Below are 22,922 nucleotides of genomic sequence, written 5' to 3'. Positions count from 1 at the left end.
TTGTGGCAAGCTGAGTAGCTGCCTTCAAACCAGAGAAACCCTTTGTCTCCGACTAGGTCTCACTGGTGCCGACGCAGCCAGCAGTCCCTTCCGTGGGCCCAATCCTGGCTGGATTCCAGACATGCCTGAGCCGCTGTGCCCCGAGGGAGGAGGACAGCCACCCAGCACGGGAGACGTGCCCAGCCAGATGCCCAGGCAGGGGCTGGAGGTCAGCCGGGAGCTCCTGCAGTCGGGGGTCCTCGCCCTCCCCGGTGAGCACGGCCACCCTACGCTGGCGGGAATAACAGGGGCCTGAGGCTGGGCACATTCTAGACAGCAGACGTGCGTTTCTCCAGTCCAGGAAGCTGGACGTCCAAGATCACAGCACAGTCGGGTTCTAGTCAGGGCCCCTCCTCCTGGTTCCCAGTTGACACCTTTCTACTGTGTCCTCACATGGTGGAAGGAGTGAGGGGGCCTTCTGGGTCTTTCATAAGAGGCATGGGTCCCGTTCGCAGGGCTCCACCTTGTGACGTAAGCACCTGCCGAGGGCCCAGTTCCTCGTATGACCACACTGCAGGGTAGGGTTCAATGTAAGGATTTGGGGGGAAACACAAATATTCAGGCCATAGCAATGCACAGTTGCCCTTTCACCTGCCCGGGTGAGTGCCAGGCCCCCTCTCCTGGCAGACCTCACATCTAAGACCAGACCTCAGCCGTCTGCAGACCCTGGCTCGGTACTTCTCAAGCTTGAAGCCATGCACATCCCCATGGGGGCTGCCCCTTCATGACGCCCTCTGTTTCTGCAGGGACCCGAGACCACCAGGGGAGGGCCGTGGTGCAGGTCTGCACGAGGGGCCCGCTCTGGTCCAGCAGACACACCTCCAGCGCCGAGCTGACCTGCCTGCTGCTGTACTTCCATGGCATTCCCAGGTGGGACTGAGCCAGATTCCCGCCTTTCAGACCTTTGGGGGTAAACCTGTGTGAGCTCATGTCCTCACACGAGGGTCTCTGTCTGCAACCTTGGGGGCCCCCCGCGGCACGGTCAGCAGGCTCCCACCTGCCTCTCAGGCTGCTGCTGTCTTTTCCAGGGCGGTCGTCTGCCCTGCATGCGTTCCTCTCCCCCTGCTCACCTTGACCTCTCCCCACCGAATGGAGGTCACGCACACTCTGGCCTTGAGTTGCGTATTGCTCTGCATCGGATAGCACTTGCTGTGAGCATTATGTGTGTACATCTTTTATGCTCCGCCTCTCTGGATAGAGACCTAACTGATACGAACAGAATATTTAGAATGAGTGGGTCAAGAAATCACACAAGTGATCGTACCTGGTTCCCAGAAGCAGCAAGGCTGATTGATGCTAAGTGACCCTTACATTTAGCTAGGCGGTGCCGCATGCCAGGAAGAGCACGTGCCAGCCCATTAAGAGGGGCCTGTCCTCCCTGACGTGGGATTCTAGGAAGCCACACCACCTGGCTCGTGCCTGACAACGTGTGGAGCAGGGGTGCCCCAGAGCACGGCCTCAGATCCCCTCGTGGGCCGAGGACAGAGACAGGAGAGCAGGAGTTGAGGGCGGCTGAAGTGAGCTCTTTCGTCCTACTTGTCCCCCCCGATGTGGGCATGCTTGGGACGGCCCTTGTGGTCACCCAACCAAGAGTCCCCGAGGTGCTGGATGGAGACAGCCCTTAGCGGAGGGAGTGTTGCCAGCTTAGCTCGGTTCCAGAGTCACACAGCCTGGCTCCAGATCCCAGCTGTACCCTTCCTGGTGGGTCGCTGGTGCTCCCGGGTCAGCCCGTGTCCTCCCCAGAACCAGAGACGGTAGCAGCCGTCCCGAAGCTGTGTCGGAGGGATCGGAGACAGTCTGCGTAAAGTCCGAAGACTGACGTCCGGAGCGCCGTCCTCGTGGTGCAGCCCACGGTGCCCTCTCGGCGACACGAAGGGCTCACGTGGGAACACATTTGTGATGCCTCATCGCACGTGACCTCGTGCTCCCTACGGCACGTGAACTTGCTGCTGGGATTTCTTCTGAAATAGCGTAGGTAGATTCCATGTGGGAACAATTAGGGAGGAAAAGAAAGTGTGCTCCCTGACACCACCCCTCTCCCAGAGCAGTGATCTGAGGGCCCTCGCTTCACTGCCTTGGGTGAGCCTGGGGTTTCAAACTTACCTTTCAGCACAGACTTCAAAATATAAAGAAATACCCTGAAGAAAAATACAGATTCATCCTCAGCTTATAAGCCTCAAGTAAGCGCCAAAGCTCTAAGATAATGGCGTTTCTGTTTACCAACGGCTTCGTTTCACGGGAGGCTCCAGAATGACCTCAGGGCAGACGTGCAGAGCAGCCGTGAGGGACACTTCTGTAGTTTGTGGAGTTCGCACCCTTCCGCCTGCTCCGCCTGGCTGGCCTGCCGGGCTGAGTGCTGTCCTCTGCACTCCGCAGCCAAGCAGCAGTAGTGGGGTTAATCTGTGGGGTTGGAGACCAAGACTTGACCTGGATCTGCAGCCCTCTGCCTTTCCCCCAGGAAATTCACCCATCGCCCGCCCCGCCCAGAGCAGGCGTCTGGCCAGCCCTCAGGCACTTGGGCACCTCACAGAGGAGCCTCCTGGTCGGCGGCTTATTCCCCCCGAAACACAGGGGTTTTGTTAGCGCCCTGATTGACTGCAGCACCTCATGGGATGGGACACCTGCCTTCAGCTGCCAGAACGAAGTCCCCCAGGTGTGAGGGAGCGTGCCCAGCCACATCTGGTCGCCGGTGACGCCCGCTGCGTCCCAGGGAGCCGTGTGCTCCTGGGAGCCTGCCTGGTACACGGGCCGCCATCAAACTCTCAGATACTCGGAATCTTGGAGTCAGAGTGGGTCTTGGCTGTCATCCATCCGTCCGCCCAGCACTCACAGGAGGGTACAGCAAAGAACAGTCTGTGGCTCCTGCCCTCCAGGGGACACACACGGGAACCCAAGTTGTTGGGTCTCCCAGCATCAGACAAGCCCACAACACTGGGAGGGGCCTCCCGGGTGCGCCCTGTGTCCTGGGGGACACGCGTGATTGCAGACCAGACGGGAAGGACATTCTGAGCAGGAGGAAGAGCACACACAGAGCCGCAGCCGGTCACTTCCCTAGCAGGAGGCAGGAGGGAGGGGCCAAGCAGGCGGGGGGCCCCGGGCTTGAAGGCCACGCAGACCTTGGGTGGCGAAGCCAAGGTGACCCAGGGACACGGCCTGGGACTCCTGCAGAAATGCGGGCCCGGGGGGTCTCGGGCAGATAGGACCGTGGTGGAGGCCCCAGCTGAGCCCGGGAAAGCCAACCAGCTCCATCCCCCACAGGGGACAGATGGAGAGAAGAAAATTTGGTCTGGGGGGTCGTGCTGGGGCATCTCCTCCCGTCTCACCCTATACTAGCTGAACTGCGAGTCCTGGGCTCCCTTTCCACCCGCCCGGGTGGGGGTCCACTGTCTCTGAACTTGGGAAGCAGCCCTCACGGCAGGGCCCATTCGCTCTGAGGCCGTCCCCTTCAGCAAAGCTGCCACGTGGATGGGATCGTGGAGGAGGACGTGCCAGTCTGGAGCCACCGGGGTAATGTCCCGAGCTGAACCAGCCAGGGTGGCCGTGAGGCCACGGGGAGCAGTGGGAGGAGAGGGCAGCACTGGGTGTTAGAAGAGGGAGGTCACGGGGGAGGGGGATGAGGAGGGACACAGGACCCTCGGAGGAATCGCAAATCGTGCCCAGCTCCAGACAGCACCGCCCAGGCCTGCTCGCAGCCACGCGGGTCACAGAGCAGCCTCCGTGGCAGGGAGGCGTGGACGCACAGCTGGCCAGCTGAGGGGGGGTGTGGGGACGTTTTCCCGGCCTCGCCTTTTCTGCGTCTGGCTTTGACATCAGAACAGCGGCCTCCACGCTGTCCTTACTACGCTGCCTTCCCCGAGACGAACCCCCCTTCCGGGGCAGCCCTGAACGGTCACCACCGACACTGAACACTCCCGAACCGGGGGGCACACCCACCCTTCTGGTCAGGATAGGGCTTTGGTCTGACCTGCGGCTGCGTTCGCTTTGTGCGAGCGGGCCAGAGCGCGTGTGCCTGTTCAAGCCCCGCACCCGCACACACGGCCGAGGCGGCACACCAGTCCCTCCGGGAAGGTGGGGCTGGACACGCCACCTCGCCCCAGCCGGTCACCGTGCCACGGCTAGAATGGAGGCTTATGGTCGTGATCACAGTGGAGCAGAGCTGGTATGCAGAGGCGCCCCAGGAACCGGGCAGTCTTCTCCCCTTTGGACGATGTTCCGCTCTCCCACGCCAGCTCCGGACACGTGGGGAGCCGAATGACAGGTCTGCACTGCAGTCCTGAGACCCACCGGCCACGTGTGGTTCTGGTCCACTCCAGCAGATTAGGGTTCCCGTGCTGCTCCAGCCCGAACGAGCAGCCCAGCCCAGGACAGCTCCAGGGCCTCCGCTCGCGATGGGGCCGTGTGGGAGGGACAGCAGCCAGCATCCCTTGTCTGGAGCGGCCGTCAGACACGACTGCCCCCGGCATGGCCCCAGCTGCCCTGTCCGCACCTGGTACGCAGCCCGGTGTCTCGGGAAGCAGCAGACTGACGCGTGTCAGGGACTGGGGAAGCCAAGGGCATCTGGGCGAGGCTGCGTTTCACCCAGAGATAAAGACCCACATCGTGGAAGAGGGTTACCCGCAGCGGCTAACACTGACCGTCTCTCCCCCCAGGAAGGAGGTGCGGGAGCTGGGGCTGGTCGTCGTGGTGGACGCTCGCAAGGGTCCAGCTGCCCCTGCTCTCTTCCAGGCTCTGGCAGCGCTGCAGGTGAGTCCGGTGACTCCTGTCCTCAGGGCACCAAGCATCTCGGGGCTCCCTCATGACCCAGGAGCAGCTGAGCGCAGCTGTTCCGGGACTCACCCCCAGTGTGACTCTCGGGCTGAGCTGAGGGTCCCGAGCACGGCCATGGAAGGTAGCAGAGAAGAGCTGGGCCCTGCACCATCTACTGTGGGCACCCCCCCCGGGCCGGGCACGTCCTCTCCTGGGTCATCACTGCAGACCTTCCGGGTCAGCCAGGACCAGGCTGTGCCAGCAGGACCCCTCCCCTCCATGGCAGTCCTTACCTGGTGCCGGACGAAATCAGCGTGCAGGGGTTCACCCGCGCCTCCTCCCAGGGATGGAGCTGTGGGTGCCTTGGGGAGGAGGGCCTGTGCCGTGGGGCAGGTGTGGACCGGCCCACCTCTGGGGTGAGGTCCAGGGAGGGTGTGGCATGTTTGTGTCACCCTGGGAAGACCTGACCCTGGATCTGGGGACATGCGTAAAACCAAGAGGAAAGTGGGAGTCCCTAAAACAGGGAGGAAGGCACCGCCGGTGATGCTCCAGGGACCCAGGGCCAGGTGGGTGCCCGAGGGGGTTCTCACTCCCTCAGACGTGTGTACACAGGGGCCTTCACGGGCCAAGCGCTGTGCTGGAGTCCGAAGTCCCCCTTCCCCCTCAGTGAACGCCTGTTCCCTCGTTGGTTCTCTGCGAAAGGCGCAGGCGTCCGTCACTGCTCCGTCCAGGTTCCTATGTGCAGGGACGCCAAGTGGAAGTTCCTTCACGGAAGGACTCGGCGGTGGAGGTGGAGGCCCATCCGGATGGAAGCGCAGCCGATACGCTGGAGAGCGGCGTGTGGGGAGAGGAGAGAAGAGCCCCCGCAGGAGGCCCTGCACGGGGCTGGGGGGCAGGCGGAGGTGGGGGCGCGGCCGGCGGGAGCAGGTGTCCTGGGCAGGGCACCGGCAGGGGGGCAGCTCCTGTGGGACGCAGAGGCGGAGGAGCGGACTCCGAGGAGGACCGGCCGACCCAGAGGCACCGTTGAGGCATGATGCCCTCGGAGCGGACCTCCGTGCGGAAGGCTGCGTTCCAGAGACAGAACCAGGGTCTCAGCAGGAGGAAAGCCCAAGTTAGCGCCTCTGACCGGCACGACACATTCGACCTGCGGAAACCCAGTTTCCCCGGAACACCTGGAAGGTGCATAAATCCCTTCGTGCTCCTCCCTGCTCTCAGCCAGCCGCCGGGCTCAGGCGTCGGCAAGCCGGCGGTCATCCAGTTCCTCGTTCATATTCCGCGTGGGCTTTGAACGCCCGTTGAGATTCTGGTTTCTCTTAACCACGTGCAGTTTCATCAAGCAGCAAAGACAGAAGTTAGCAGAAGCCTTCTGGGAAAGTCGGGCCATGACGGCTTTTCAGACGGATTCTGAAGGATGCTCTGCTCCAAGGAAGAGGGCCGCGTGGGCGACGGCGGGGCTCCGCAGAGTCCTGTGACGGCGGGAGGAAGGTCTTCCGTCTGCGGCGTCCACAGGGGACAGAGGAGAAGGGCTGTTGGGGTCTCGGACACACACCGCTCAGGAGCAGACGTGTAATCCGGTCACCTCGCACCCGTCCGCACAGCACCTGTAAATAGCAGCTTGTGGAAACACGGAGAAAAATAACTTATTTATGCCTTCGAAGCTGAACTAAATTGTTGCTGTTGCTGAAATGGTTTTGAAGCTGTGACCAGACTCTGGAAACCATTCCACCTGCCTTACCTGCCCGCTGGGAGCAGCATGTGGCTGTCAGCCGGGCTTGAGCACCCGCAGCTCCAGACCCTCCGGGCCGCGCCCCACGGACCCGGCCTTCAGGAGCAGCTACTCCTCGGCCTCCCCCCGCCTCCCCCTGCTCTGCCCTCCTAGCTCCTTCTGCCTGCAGCCCTGGGGGAGGCTGGTGGTCGGCAGGTTCCCCGCACTCCCTCCTCCCCAGACCCTTCGCCAGCCCCAGACAGCGCTCCTTCCGGTCACCATGGCCACTGTGGTCACTGCCGCCCTGGACAAGTTCCAGATGAGGGGGGAAGCCGGGAGTGCAGTGACTCACTGCCGGGCCCAGGACGAGGCGCTCCGGGGTTAGCAGATGGCGCTGGCGCCTCGGGCTCCGCGGGCTCCTCACCGGGCCCCTCCCGTCTGTGGTCTGCGCTTCATGGCTGGGGCACAGGGAGGCCACGGAGGCCGGGCTGGGGCCGCTGTCCCGGTGCGGGGCTCGAGGACCACGGGCAGACACCCAGGCCGACGCACAACGATGTCCCACGTGGGGCTGGCGTGGAGGGTCAGGGTCAACACCACCACCCCCGACGAGCGCCCGTGGGGCCCTGGCCTCGTGCGAGGTCACGTGGGGGCCAGGAAGAAAGCCGAGCACGCAGCTGCCTGTGGGCTCCTCGCCGTGCCGTGCTCTGTGTGTCGTGTGCAGGACCAAGAGCAAACAGTCACAGACCCGGAGCACTGAGGCACGTCTGTGGCTTTGCAGGAGTTCCCAGGAGCCAGAGGACTGGGCCTCGACTTCTTGGGCATCCCATAAAAACTTGAAAATTAAGTGTCCAGCCCCAAAGAGCAACGCCTGAGCCCCCTTGTTGATGGACACGCTTAGCAGCCACTCATGCCACTGTGTGCGAGACCCCGGCCCACCACACGCGTGGCCCCAAGCCCTGCAGCTGCCCACAGAACCACCTACCTTTTTCCTGGGTGAGAACACACTTCCAGCCCTTCTGTTTGCTCGGGCTTCCCTTAAGTCCTGTGCCACTCGGGTCCCACGCGGTGGAATGAGCCCTGAGTAGGACGGTCCCTCTCTGCCCACTCTTCTCCCAGAGCCGAAGCCGGAGAGGCGTCTGCTGCATCTTTAAGTTTCTGCTACAAGTGGGTCTTCGGAGGACACCAGGAAACCCACCCTTCTCCCTGCTCCGCCTGCCGTGTGCAGACCGCCCTGAGGTCTGGGGGTCCCTCCTTCGGGTGGTGGCCTCCCACCACCCCGGCTTTGGCTCAGGCAATACAGGAGCTGTAACCCGAGCCAGGTGACTGGAAATAAGCCGAATTTAAGGGTCATGTTTCCATTTTCAGTTTTATTTCTGAGGAATATACAGAAGTAGTGAAATTTTTCTGTACAGGGCAAAAAATAGAATCTCCTGCCTCCAGTGACGATACTTCAAATTTATTAAATCATTAAAGTTCCAATACATAAGAAGATTTCCATCTTGAAAAGGAAATGATGGTTTTTTTCATTGCATGGTGGAAGAAAATGCTAAGAATTACTCATCCCTACCCCACCCATGGCACGTAGCTTCTACACGCTGATAAGGACACTCGTGTTCTCACCGGTCTGAAAATTCACACCCGTCTTCTCCGTGGTAGCAAAAGTCCTAACAGTAAAAATCACTCACGTTGGGATATATGAGAAATACGAAACACTTCACAAAACCGTGTAGTCTTAATTCATAATAACTGAAGAGTTGGCCTAAACTGAGTGAGAGAAATAGAAAATGACTCAAATAAAAAAGCAGGAATGGGGGCACCTGGGTGGCTCAGTGGATTAAGCCGCTGCCTTCAACTCAGGTCATGATCTCAGGGTCCTGAGATCGAGCCCCACGTCGGGCTCTCTGCTCCACAGGGAGCCTGCTTCCTCCTCTCTCTCTGCCTGCCTCTCTGCCTACTTGTGATCTCTCTCTGTCAAATAAATAAAATAAAATCTTCAAAAAAAAAAAAAAGCAGGAATGTTTTTTCTATGGATTTGTATGGCTTTTACTCATCGAATGAATGTTTATGACTCACGAAATGAATGTCTATGGAATGTCATTCACAAGAAACCACATAACAAAAATGTAAATAGATTAGACTAATTTAATACAAATTAAGAACCGGTTATTTTGGAGGCCTATCCAGTCAAATAGGGGATCGATATTGGGGGTTACCAAAAGCCTAAAGTCTGTTTATCCCTATAAGAAACTTAAAAATTAAAGCTTTAGAAAATATGAGTGAAGAAGCAAGCACTATGTAAATAAAATAATTTTATTGTTGAATGATCTGACCTCAATGTAATCTAGCAAACAGACGTCAAGGAGGTTTGTTTAAAGTTAAAAAACATGTCCAAACAAAACAAAACAAAACAGGGTTGGGACCCCAATACGGAACGCATGCCTCACACTGTGCACAAAATCACCAGTGGGTCCCAGGCCTGTGTGCACCAAGAACCACCAGAAGGAAACAGGAGAAGGTCTTCAGGACCTTCGTCTGGCTAAGATGCCTTCTTAGCAGCACCGTGATCCATATAGAAAACTATGATAAGGTAGACTTCATCAAAATTTTGAAAACTTTTCTTCAAAAGACACTGTCACTAAAATGAAAACGCAAGCCAGGCGTTGGGAGACAATGTATGGAAAACACAGATCTGATAAAGAACTTGTGTCTGAAATATACAAAATCCCAACAAGGCAAACATCCCAGTGAAATACGGCCAAGATTTGAACACACTTGACCCAAGAAGAAATACGAACAGCAGAGAAGCATGTAAACGTATGTTCAACACCGGTAATCACTGGAGAAACACAACTTGTGACCAAAACGATATAACACACCAAACTTGCCAGTCGCGAGGGCTCGGTATTGCTCGTGGAAATGCAAACGCCGCGGCCACTGCAGTTTCTTCAGAAGTTAGAACATACGGGCGCCTGGGTGGCTCAGTGGTTAAAGCCTCTGCCTTCGGCTCAGGTCATGATCCCAGGGTCCTGGGATCGAGCCCCACATCGGGCTCTCTGCTCGGCAGGGAGCCTGCTTCCCTTCCTCTCTCTCTGCCTGCCTCTCTGCCTTCTTGTGATCTCTGTCTGTCAAATAAATGAATAAAATCTTTATTAAAAAAAAAAAAAAAAAGAAGTTAGAACATACTTGCCACGAGACCCCGATCCTACCGCTAGATGTTTACCCAGGAGAAATGAAAACTTACTTCACGTGCCGTTTATAGGGGCTTTGTCTACGGTTGCCACAAACTGGAGACAAGCCAGACGTCCTCTCGCTGGTGGGGGGGTGGGGGAGCTGTAAGGCCTGCGGGCAGGGGACCTCTTCTGCAGAAAGGAACGAACCAGGAGCCTCCACGGCTTGGCCAAGTGGCAGGTGCTCTGTGCTAAGTGAAAGCAGCCAGTGCTGTGTGAGGCCGTGTGTATGAAATCTGAACAAGGCAAATTTATGGATGCAGAAAACAGATCAGTAACTGCCAGAGGCCGGGGGGCTTGCCAAAGGAGCTTCGGGAAATTGGGGGCTGCTAAACCATTGTATATGTCTTGACTGCGGTGGTGGCTCCATGACTATAAGTTCTGTCAAACTTTAGAGAACTCTATATTTGAGAGGGTGCATTTTATTATCCATAAATTATAAGCAACAAACTTGATCACTAAAAATTTATAAGGTCAAATAATGTCCATTTAGAGCAAAGGCAGTTACATTTTGTACGTTCTAGGTACTTGGGGAAAATATCAGAGCAGAAGTAACACCTGTCAAGTCAGACAATTTTATGAAATCGGTTAAATATTAGAAAGCGAATCAGTACTTCTTTCTTATTTCAGAACACATCTCCTCCCATAATTCATAGTGTTGTGCTGTTGGTGAATAAAGAATCGGGATTCAGGCCCGACGAGCATGGAACAATTCAGGTAACGGCTTTAGACCCTCAGGACTAGATATGACTCTGGCTGACGCATAAATTTAAACGTTAGGACACGTAGATGAGATAAAACATACGAAAAACTTTTTGTGAATTTGGGCTGCATCCATATAAGTAAGAGCCTGAAAAACCCATCACTGATCCCTTCAGTTTTTGCAGGGCCCTAAAGAGTGTCAGAAAACTTCTAAAAATCTGATTTTTCTTCTCCACTTTATTTGTTTTCTCTCCTCTTCTTGCTTCTTTCTCTTTTATCTAAAAACTATTTTGCCTTCATTCTTCAAGGTTTTTTTGCTGGATACAGAATTCTGGCTTACAGAAGCCTTCACTTGCTTTCCCGGCCCCTTAAACGTGTCTTCTGGTCTCCACCGTTTCTGATGGAAAGTTCGTTGTAATTCACATCATTGTTCATCTCTAGAAAATGTGTCATTTTCCTCTGGTTACTTCCAAGATTTTCTCTTTCTTTTCAGCAAATTGACTAGAACGTGACTAGGCATGGTTTTCTTTATCTTTATCCTCTTAGGTTGGGCTGAACTTGAATGTTTAAATTTATGTCTATCACCAAATTCAGGAAATTTTCATTCATTATTTCTCGAAATGTTTTATTCTGCCTCATTCTCTCCCTTGTTCTGGGATTTTGATTACACACACTGATGTTGCCCCATAGATCTTTTTCCATTTTCACTCTTTATTACACTTTTACTTTTTGGAATTTCAAGAAGTGATAGTGTAGAATTTTCTTCCTTTCTTTTCAAAAGCAGCTTTACTGAGATATAGTTCATGTCCCATACAAATCATTTATCAAACCGTGTCAGTGATTTCTAGTGTATGCATGGAATTACACAACTCTTCCCACAATCTGATTTTATCTATTTTTAGTTTTTCCCAGTGCTCATCCCAAGTGCCCTAACCATCCCCCGTCCAGCCCACCGTCCACCCACCTTCCGCCAGCGACCCTCAGTGTTTTCTCTGCGGCTAAGAGTCTCTTATGGTTTGGGTTCCTCTCTCTGTTTTTCCCACTGAAATTCCAGAAATGAGTGAAATCATGTGGTGTTTGTCTTTCTCCGATTTATTTTGCTTAGCATAAACTCTCTTGTTCCATCCACATCATTGCAAATGGCAACTGGCAAGATCTCACTGCAAGGTCTCATGTTTTTTGGGTGTTGTATGTAGGGGATGAATCACTAAATTCTTTTTCTGGTGGCCGCGTGGTTTTCCATCGCGTATACACAGCGCGCCTTCTTTCTCCGTTCTTCTGTTGGTGGACACCTGGGCTCCTTCCTCAGTTTGCTGTGGGTAACACCGCTACGAGCATCCAAGGTGTATGTATCCCTTTGAATTAGGGTTTTTGTGTCCCGCTGGGTAAATACCCAGTAGTGCGGCTGCTGGGTGGGAGGGTAGTTGCACTTGTAACCATTTGAGGAACCTCTGCAGTGCTCTCCAAGGTGGCCGCACTCCCACACGCGGCCCAGGAGGGCTGCCCTTTCTCCACATGCTTTCAGCACGCATTGTCTCTGCTGGTGTCGGCCACTCTGTCAGGCGCGACGGGACCCGCGGATCGAGGTGCTGTAGAGCATTTTGCATGGGTCTCTTAGCCGCTGGGATGTCTTCTTCGAAGAAATGTCTGTTTCTCACTTCTGCCCACTTTTCAGTTGGATTTTCTTGGGGGGGAGGATGTTGAGTTTAGAAGTTCTTTACATATTTTGGATACTAACCCTTTAATCAGAGATCTTATTTGCAAATGTCTTCTACTCCATAGCTGCCCTTTTTAGTTTTGTTGGTTGTTTCCTTCCCTGTGCAGAAGGTTGTATTTTGATGAAGACTTGATCATTTATTTTGGGTTTTGTTTCCCTTGCCTTAGGAGACAGATCTAGAAACAGGTTGTTATGGCCGATGTCAGAGAAATTATCCCCCGTGCTCTCTTCTAGGATTTTTATGGTTTCAGGTCTCACATTTAGGTCTTTGTTTTTGAGGCTATGTTTGTGTGTGGTGAAAGAAAGTGGTCCAGTTCATTCTTCTGTATGTGGATGTCCAGTTTTCCCAACACCGTTTGTTGAAGAGATCGTCTTTTTTCCATTAACATTCTTTCCTGCTCTGTGGAAGATTAGCTGACCTTATAGTGGGTCCATTTCTGGGTTTTCTATTCTGTTCCATTGAGCCCATGTTTCCATTTTTGTGCCAGTACCATACTGTTTTGATTACTACAGCTTTGTAATATAACTTGAAGTCCAGAATTATGATGCTTCCGGCTTTGTTTTTCCTTTTCAAAGTTGCTTTGGCTATTAGGGGTCTTCTGTGGTTCCATACGATTTTTTTTTTAGTTTTTTTCTAATTTTTTATTTTTTTATTAACATATAATGTATTATTAGCCCCAGGGGCACAGGTCTGTGAACCGTCAGGTTTACATACTTCACAGCACTCACGATAGCACATACCTTCCCCAGTGTCCATCACCCCACCACCCTCTCCCGACCCCCCTCCCCCCAGCAACCCTCAGTTTGTTTTGTGAGATTAAGAGTCTCTTATGGTTTGTCTCCCTCCCGATCCCATCTTATTTCATTTATTCTTTTCCTACCCCCCAAACCTCCCATATTGCCTCTCAACTTCCTCATATCATATTCCTCATATGATAATTATCTTTCTCCGATTGACTTATTTCACTAAGCATAATACCCTCTAGTTCCATCCACGTCATTGCAAATGGCAAGATTTCATTTTTCTTTTGATGCTGCATAGTATTCCATTGTGTATATATACCACATCTTCTTTATCCATTCATCTATTGATGGACATCTAGGTTCTTTCCACAGTTTGGCTATTGTAGACATTGCTGCTATAAACATTCGGGTGCACATGCCCCTTCAGATCACTACGTTTGTATCTTTAGGGTAAATACCCAGTAGTGTGATTGCTGGGTCATAAGGTAGCTCTATTTGCAAGGTAGCTCTATTTGCAACTTTTTGAGGAACCTCCATGCATTTTCCAGAGTGGTTGCACCAGCTTGCATTCCCACCAAGAGTGTAGGAGGGTTCCCCTTTCTCTGCATTTTTGCCAAGATCTGTCAATTCCTGACTTGTTAATTTTAGCCATTCTGACTGGTGTGAGGTGATATCTCATTGTGGTTTTGATTTGTATTTCTCTGATGCCGAGTGACGTGGAGCACTTTTTCATGTGTCTGTTGGCCATCTGGATGTCTTCTCTGCAGAAATGTCTGTTCATGTCCTCTGTCCATTTCTTGATTGGATTATTTGTTCTTTGGGTGTTAGTTTGCTAAGTTCTTTATAGATTTTGGATACTAGCCCTTTATCTGATACGTCGTTTGCAAATATCTTCTCCCATTCTGTCTGTTGTCTTTTGGTTTTGTTAACTATTTCCTTTGCTGTGCAAAAGCTTTTGATCTTGATGAAGTCCCAATAGTTCTTTTTTGCCCTTGCTTCCCTTGCCTTTGGCTATCCTTCTAGGAAGAAGTTGCCACAGCTGAGGTCAAAGAGGTTGCTACCTGTGTTCTCCTCAAGGATTTCGATGGATTCCTTTCTCACATTGGTCTCCAGAGGTCTTTCATCCATTTTGAGTCTATTTTCGTGTGTGGTGTAAGGAAATGGTCCAATTTCATTTTTCTGCATGTGGCTGTCCAATTTTCCCAACACCATTTGTTGAAGAGACTGTCTTTTTTCCATTGAACATTCTTTCCTGCTTTGTCAAAAATTAGTTGACCATAGAGTTGAGGGTCTATTTCTGGGCTCTCTATTCTGTTCCATTGATCTATGTGTCTGTTTTTGTGCCAATACCATACTGTCTTGATGATGACAGCCTTGTAATAGAGCTTGAAGTCCGGAATTGTGATGCCACCAACTTTGGCTTTCTTTTTCAACATTCCTCTGGCTATTTGAGGTCTTTCTGGTTCCATATAAATTTTAGGATTATTTATTCCATTTCTTTGAAAAAAATGGATGGGATTTTGATAGGGATTGCATTAAACGTGTAGATTGGTTTAGGTAGCATAGACATTTTCACAATATTTGTTCTTCCAATCCATGAGCGTGGAACGTTTGTCCATTTCCCTGTGTCTTCCTCAATTTCTTTCATGAGTACTTTATAGTTTTCTGAGTATAGATTCTTTGCCTCTTTGGTTAGGTTTATTCCTAGGTTATCTTATGGTTTGGGGTGCAATTATAAGTAGGATTGACTCCTTAATTTCTCTTTCTTCTGTCTTGTTGTTGATGTATAGAAATGCAACTGATTTCTGTGCATTGATTTTATATCCTGACACTTTACTGAATTCCTATACAAGTTCTAGCAGATTTGGAGTGGAGCCTTTTGGGTTTCCATATAAAGTATCATATCATCTGCAAAGAGGAATAGTTTGACTACTTCTTTGCTGCTTTGGATGCCTTTAATTTCTTTTTGTTGTCTGATTGCTGAGGCTAGGACTTCTAGTACTATGTTGAATAGCAGTGGTGATAATGGACATCCCTGCTATGTTCCTGACCTTAGCGGAAAAGCACTCAGTTTTTCTCCATTGAGAATGATATTCATGGTGGTTTTTCATAGATGGCTTTGATGATATTGAGCTGTGTACCCTCTATCCCTACACTGTGAAGAGTTTTGATCAGGAACGGATGCTGTACTTTGTCAAATGGTTTTTCAGCATCTATTGAGAGTTTCATATGGTTCTTGTTCTTTCTTTTATTAATGTTTTGTGTCACATTGATTGATTTGCAGATGTTGAACCAAAGTTGCAGCCCTGGAATAAATCCCACTTGGTCGTGGTGAATAATCCTTTTAATGTACTGTTGAATCCTATTGGCTAGTATTTTGGTGAGATTTTTTGCATCTGTGTTCATCAAGGGTATTGGTCTGTAATTCTCTTTTTTGATAGGATCTTTGTCTGGTTTTGGGATCAAGGTAATGCTGGCTTCATAAAATGAATTTGGAAGTTTTTCTTCCGTTTCTATTTTTTGGAACAGTTTCAGGAGAATAGGAATTAGTTCTTCTTTAAATGTTTGGTAAAATTCCCCTGGGAAGACGTCTGGCCCTGGGCTCTTGTTTGTTGGCAGATTTTTGATGACTGCTTCAATTTCCTTACTGGTTTTCTATTTCTTCCTGGTTCAGTTGTGGTAGTTTATATGTCTCTAGGAATGCATCTATTTCTTCCAGATTGTCAAATTTGCTGGTGTATAGTTGTTCATAATATGTTCTTATAATTGTTTGTATTTCTTTGGTGTTGGTTGTGATCTCTCCTCTTTCATTCATGATTTTGTTTATTTGGGTCCTTTCTCTTTTCTTTTGGATAAGTCTGGCCAGGGGTTTATCAACCTTATTAATTCTCTCAAACAACCAGCTCCTAGTTTCATTGATTTGTTCTATTTTCGTTTGTTTGTTTGTTTCTATTTCATTGATTTCTGCTCTGATCTTTATTATTTTTCTTCTCCTGCTGGGTTTAGGCTTTCTTTGTTGTTCTTTCTCCAGCTCCTTTAGGCGTAGGGTTAGGTTGTGTATTTGAGACCTTTCTTCTTTCTTGAGAAAGGCTTGTATTGCAATGTACTTTCCTCTCACGACCACCTTTGTGGTGTCCCACAGATTTTAAACCATTGTGTTTTCATTATCATTTGTCTCCATGAATTTTTTCGGTTCTTCTTCAGTTTCCCGGTTGACCCATTCATTCTTTAGAAGGATGTTCTTTAGCCTCCATGTATTTGGGTTATTTCCAAATTTCCTCTTGTGAATGCTCTTCAGAGCATTGTGGTCTGAAAATATGCAGGGAATGATCCCAATCTTTTGGTACTGGTTGAGACCTGATTTGTGACCCAGGATATAATCTCTTCTGGGGGATGTTCCATGGGCACTAGAGAAGAATGTGTATTCTGTTGCTTTGGGGCAGAATGTTCTGAATAGATCTATGATGTCCATCTGGTCCAGTGTGTCATTTAAGGCCTTTATTTCCTTGTTGATCTTTTGCTTGGATGTTCTGTCCATTTCAGTGAGGGGGTTGTTAAAGTCCCCTACTATTATCGTATTATTGTCATGTGTTTCTTTGATTTTGTTATTAATTGGTTTATATAGTTGGCTGCTCCCATGTTAGGGGCATAGATATTTAAAATTGTTAGATCTTCTTGTAGGACAGACCCCTTGAGTATGATATAGTGTTCTTCCTCATCTCTTATTATAGTCTTTGGCTTAAAATCTAATTTATCTGATATAAGGATTGCCACTCCAGCTTTCTTTTTCTGTCCATTAACATGTTAAATTGTTTTCCACCCCCTCACTCTAAATCTAGAGGTGTCTTTGGATCTAAAATGAGTTTCTCGTAGACAGCATATTGATGGGTTTTGTTTTTTTATCTGATAACCTGTGTCTTTTGATTGGGGCATTTAGCCTATTAACATTCAGGGTAACTATTGGGAGATATGAATTCAGTGCCATTGTATTGCCTATAAGGTGACTGTTACTGTATGTTATCTCTGCCCCTTTCTGATCTACTACTTTTAGGCTCTCTCTTTGCTTAGAGGACCCCTTTCAATATTTCCTGTAGAGCTGGTTTGGTGTTTACAAATTCTTTTAGTTTTTGTTGATCCTGGACGCCTTTCATCTCTCCTTCTATTTTCAATGACAGCCTAGCTGGATATAGTATTCTTGGCTGCATGTTTTTCTCACTTACTGCTCTGAATATATCATGCCAGTTCTTTCTGGCCTGCTAGGTCTCTGTGGATAAGTCTGCTGCCAATCTAATATTTTCACTATTGTATGTTACAGACTTCTTGTCCCAGGCTGCTTTCAGGGTTTTCTCTTTGTCTAAGACTTGTAAGTTTTACTATTAGATGATGGGGTGTGGACCTATTCTTATTGATTTTGAGGGGTTCTCTGCGCCTCCTGGATTTTGATGCTTGTTCCCTTTGCCATATTAGGGAAATTCTCTATAATAATTCACTCCAATATAATTTCTGCTCCCCTCTCTCTTTCTTCTTCTTCTGGAATCCCAATTATTCTAATTTTTTTGTCTTATGGTATCACTTATCTCTTGAATTCTCCCGTCATGGTCCAGTAGTTTGTCTCTCTTTTGCTCAGCTTCTTTATTCTCCACCAATTCTCTCTTCTACCTCATTTCTCCTAGCAATAAGAGCCTCCATTTTTTAATTGCACCTCATTAATAGCTTTTTTTTATTTCAGCTTGGTTAGGTTTTAATTCTTTAATTCTCCAGACAGGGTTTCTCTAATATCTTCCATGCCTTTTTCGAGCCCAGCTAGCACCTTGAGAATCGTCATTTTGAACTCTAGATCTGATATATTACGAATGTCCATATTGATTAGGTCCCTCGCCTTCAGTACTGCCTCTTGTTCCTTTTTTCGTGGTGAGTTTTTCCGCCTTGTCATTTCATCCAGATAGGAATATATGAAGGAGAGAATAAAATACTAAACGGGTGGCAAAGATCCCAGAAAAAAAAATGTGTGTTAACCAGATCAGAAGAAACCCCAAATTGTGGGGTGAAGAAAGGGGGTAAAAAGAAGTTCAAAAAAAAAATTAAAGAAAATATATATATTAGACTGGTGAATAGAAGAGCGCCACCCACTTAATTTTGGGAGTATTTTGTTCTCTTAGAATAAACTACCTTCCAAAATTTTAAAGAAAGAAAAACCTTTATATATATATATATATATATATATATATATATATATATATATAAAAACCTTTATATATGTGTGTGTGTGTACATACACACACACACACAAATAAGGGTAAACACAATGAAGGGATGGAATATGGCTGTAAAGATATAAAATTTTTAATAATTCTAAAAAAGGAGTTGATAAGTTGATTGGGAAAAGGAAGAAGAAGAAAGTGGAGAGAATTTGCTCAGGCTGGAGACTAGAACAAAGCCCTGTGCTAGATTTAGGGTATATTTTGATCTATTAGAAGTTGTATCCCAAAATTTTTTAGAAGAAAAAACCCTATGTGTATACAAAAATAAAGTTAGATACAATGAAGGATAAAATATGACTATAATAATGAAAGTTCTAAAAGACTTTTTTTAGTGAAAGGTATTGTTAAGATAAACTAGTAAGAAACGTTAAAAGAGGAAAGAGTAAAACTTAAAAAAATTAGAATAATAAAAAAATAAAATTAAAAAAAGTTAACTTTGTAAGACTAAAGAATCATGGGGAGAAAGCCGTGAATTCCATGCTTTGTTTTCTCCTCCTCTGGAATTCCACTGTTCTCCTTGGTAAGTGAACTTGGTCTTGGCTGGATTTCTTGCTGATCTTCTGGGGAGGGGCCTGTTGTAGTGATTCTCAAGTGTCTTTGCCCGAGGCGGAATTGCATGGCCCTTGGCAGGGGCTGGCTAAGTAATCCCCTCAGGTTCGCTTTCGGGAGCTTTTGTTCCCTGAGCACTTCCCGTAGAGTCCGGAGGACGGGAATGAAGATGGCCTGGAGGAGCTGAGAGCTCGGGGGCCCCACTCCTTATTGTGCCCTCGGAGAAAACGATCAATCCCTCCTGTCTCCCTGACCTCCAGCTGCGCGCCGAGCTCACCCAGCCTGTGACCAAGCGTCTCCGTCTCTGGCACACAGCCCCACCTGGAATCTCCAAGCCCAGCAGATCCCTGCCGCTCTTCCAAGGGGGTCTCCCTGGATCTGCCACTTGCAGGGTCCCTGCTCAAAGAGCAGTGGCCCAACTGTGCCTCAGGTCACAGTTTAAGGTAACCCTGAGTTGAGAGCTCACTCCTCAGCTCTGCCTCTGTAGCCGGCTTCCCCACTCCGATACCTGTGAGCTCTGCCACACTCAAACACCCCCGATCCTTCTGTGACCCCGCGGGACCAGAGACCATGCTGTCCCCATGTGGGCTTCACCCTGGCTAGCCTCTGGAGTGATGTCCATCAGTGGAGCGGACTTGTAAATGTTCTGATTTTGTGCTCCATTGCTCCACTGCTTGCTGGGAGCCTTCCCCTCCCGCCGCAGTCTATCTTCCTGTCGCTTTGGATTGACTTCTCCGCCCGTCCTGCCTTCCCAAAAGTGGTCAATTTTCTTTCTAGAATTGCTGCTCTTCTCTTCGATCTCCTGTTGGATTTGTAGGTGTTCGGAATGGTTTGATAAACTATCTAGCTGATCTCCTGCTCCCTGATGTCATCTCAGCCTGCAGTCCTCTGCCATCTTGGCTCCTCCCGGTTCCGTACGATTTTATGATTCTTTGTTCTAGTTCCGTGAAGAATGCTGGTGCTGTCTGGATAGAGATTGTATTAAATATGTAGTTTTCTTTGGGTAGCAGGGACATTTTAATGATATTTGTTTTCCAATCCATGAGCATAGAATGTCTTTCCATTTCTTTGTGTCATCTTGAATTTCTTTCATCCGTGTTTTATAGTTTTCAGAGTACAGGTCTTTTACCTCCTTGGTTAAGTTTATTCGTAAGTGTCTTATTACTTTCGATGCAATTGTGAATGGGATTGATTCCTTAATTTCTCCTTCTGCTACTTCATTATTTATGTGTAGAAATACAAGATTTCAGTACATTGATTTTGTATCCTGTGACTTTACTGAACTTGTGTATCAGTTCTAGCAGTTTTTTGGTGGAGTCTTTTGGGTTTTCTGTATAGAGTATCATGTCATCTGCAAACAGTGAGATTTTGACTCCTTCCTTGCTGATTTGGATGCCTTTTATCACTTTCTGTTGTCTGACTGCTGTGGCTAGGACTTCCCGATGATGTTGAATTACAGTGGCAAGACGGGACATCCCTGTCTTCCTCACTGTAGAGGAAAAGCTCTCAGTTCTTCCCCACTGAGGATGATGTTAACTGTGGGTCTCTCGTATATGGCCTTTATTATATTGAGGTGTGTTCCCTCTAAACCTACTTTGTGGAGGGTTTTATCATGAATGGATGCTGTACTTTGTCAGATGCTTTTTCTGCTTCTATTGATCACATAGTCCTTATCCTTTCTCTTATTGATGTGCTGTATCACGCTGATTGGTTTGCAAATAATGAACCACTCTTTATACTGAATAAATCTCACTTGATCATGGTGAATGATTTTTTTAACGTATTGTTGGGTTCAGTTTGCTAGTATTTTTTTAAGGATTATTGCATCCATGTTCATCAGGGATATTGGTCTGTAGTTCTCTTTTTTAGTGGGGTCTAAATCTGGTTTTGGTATCAGGGTAATACTGGCCTCTCAGAATGGATTTGGAAGTTTTCTGCCCTTTTTTAATTTTTGAAATAGTTTGGAAAGAATGGGTATTAACTCTTCTTTAAATGACTGTAGAATTCACCTGTGAAGCCATCTGGTCCTGGACTTCTGTTTGTTGGGAGATTTTTGTTACTGGTTCAATTTCTTTGCTGGTTATGGGTCTGTTCAAGTTTTCTATTTCTTCTTGTTTCAATTTTGGTAGGTTTGGTAGGTTTTTAAGAATCTATCCATTTCTTCTAGGTCGTTAATTTGTTGCCATATAGTTTTTCATAATATTCTCTTATAATTGTTTGTGGTTTTGTGTGGTTTGTTGTTATTTCTCCTCTCTTGTTTATGCTTTTTTTGGGGGGGGGTTCCTTTCTCTCTCTCTCTTTTTATGAGTCTGACTAGGGATTTATTAATTTTATTGATTTTTTTCCAAAGAACCAGCTCCTGGTTTCCTTGATCTGTTTCACTGTTTGGTTTGTTTCCGTATCATTTATTTTTGCCCATGTCTTTATCATTGCCATTCTCTGCTGGCTTTAGGCTTCGTTTGTTGTTCTTTTTCTAGCTTTTTCAGGTGTAAGCTTAGGTGATGTATTTGAGAGATTTCTTGCTTCTTGAGGAGGCCTGTAGTGCTATATACTTCCCTCTTAGAACCACTTTTGCTGCATCCCAAAGGTTTTGGACCATCATGTTTTCATATTCATTTGTTTCTGTGTATTTTTTAATTTCTTCTTTGATTTCCTAGTTTACCCATTCATTGCTTAGTAGAATGTTCTTTAACCCCCATGTATTTGTGATCTTTCCAGACTTTTTCTCATGATTGACTTCAAGTTTCATAATGTTGTGGTCAGAAAATACACATAGTGTGATCTCGATCTTTTGGTACTTGTTGAGGGTTTATTTGTGGCCCAGTATGTGATCTTTTCTGGAGAATATCCCATGTGTACTCAAAAAGTATGTGCATTCTGCCGCTTTAGGATGAAATGTTCTAAATATATCTCTTAAGTCCATCTGCTCCAGTGTGTCATTCAAGCCATTTGTTGTTCCTTGTTGATTTCTGCTTAGATGAGCTGTCTGTTGCTGTCAGTGGGGTGCTGAAGTCCCCCTACTATTACTGGGTCATTATCAATGAGTTCCTTTATGTTTGTTGTTAATTATTGTGTATGTTTAGCTGCTTCCAAGTTGGGGGTATAAATATTTACAGTGTTGGGTCTTCTGATCTTCTGGTTGCATTGACCCCTTTATTAAGATACAGCACCCTTCATCTCGTGTTACAGTCTCTAGTTTAAAATCTAGTTTGTCCAATTTAAGTGTGGCTACACTGCCTTTTTTTTTTTTTTTTTTTTTGACATCCATTAGCATGCTAGATGATTCTCCACCCCCTCACTTTCAATCTGGAGATGTCTTTAGGCCTAAAATGAGTCTCTTCTAGACAACATATAGAGAGGTCTTTTTTTTTTTTTTTAATCCATTCTGACACCCTACCTCTTTCGGTTGGAGCATTTAGTCCATTTACATTCAGAGTGTTATTGATTGATTATTGATAGGTATGAATTTAGAACCATTGTATGACTTGTAACATTGTTGGATCTAGAGATTTTCTCTTTCCTCTCTTGTCTTTGTTGCCTTTGGTCCTTCCCACTCAGAGTCCCCTTTAATATTTCTTGCAGGACTTGTTTAGTGGTCATGAACTCCTTTAGTTTTTGTTTGCCTGGCAAATTTTCTATCTCTCCTTCTCTTCTGAATGACAGCCTCGCTGGTAGAGTATTCTTGGCTGCACATTTTTCCCATTCAGCATGTGAAATACATCATGCCACGTTTTTCCTGGCCTGCCGGGCTTCTTTGGGGAGACCTGCTGCTAACATGGTTTGTCTTCCCTTGTCATTTAGGGAATTTTCTCTTGCTGCTCTCGGGATTCTTTCCTTCCTTATTTCTGCATTTTACACAAATAGAGTATGGTCTGTCCCGCTAGTTGTGTGGTTTGTTCTCTCAGTCCTCGGGTTAATCTCCTGGGTTTTCAAAATGATTTGATAATTATCTAGTTGTGTTCGAGGGATGAGGTAAGCATAAGGTCATCCCATCCCTTCGCCATCTTAACTCCTCCCCCAAGTGATCTTGCCCCAGAGGTCTTTGAGAAGCACTTTTTTCCCACTTATTTTCTCCCTCTTCTTCAGATCGGATTGTTTCTAGCACTCTATCCTCAAGGTTACTGACGCCATACTCTATTCATTTCCATTAAGCTATGAAGCCCTTCTAGTGACATTGTTTAGTTCAGATATTATATTTTTCAACTATAAACATCCAGTGCATTTAAACGTAT

General features: G+C 47.8%; 1 protein-coding gene across 3 annotated transcripts in view; it reads left to right on the top strand.

The window, feature by feature from the left end:
* The window catches only part of PLEKHG4B (pleckstrin homology and RhoGEF domain containing G4B), a 79,721-nt gene that overhangs the window by 36,591 nt on the left and 20,208 nt on the right, over positions 1–22,922 (top strand). For all 3 annotated transcript variants that reach the window (XM_046000703.1, XM_046000704.1, XM_046000705.1), the window contains 4 exons: positions 57–251; positions 786–909; positions 4,689–4,782; positions 10,348–10,434. In XM_046000703.1, the coding sequence (XP_045856659.1) occupies positions 57–251; positions 786–909; positions 4,689–4,782; positions 10,348–10,434 (500 nt within the window). The remainder of the gene's footprint in view (positions 1–56; positions 252–785; positions 910–4,688; positions 4,783–10,347; positions 10,435–22,922) is intronic.

Source organism: Meles meles, chromosome 3, assembly GCF_922984935.1.
Source record: "Meles meles chromosome 3, mMelMel3.1 paternal haplotype, whole genome shotgun sequence".
NCBI classification, from domain to species: Eukaryota; Metazoa; Chordata; class Mammalia; order Carnivora; family Mustelidae; genus Meles; species Meles meles.
The sequence above is the reverse complement of the archived record's forward strand: the minus strand, read 5'-3'. Positions and strand labels throughout refer to the sequence as shown.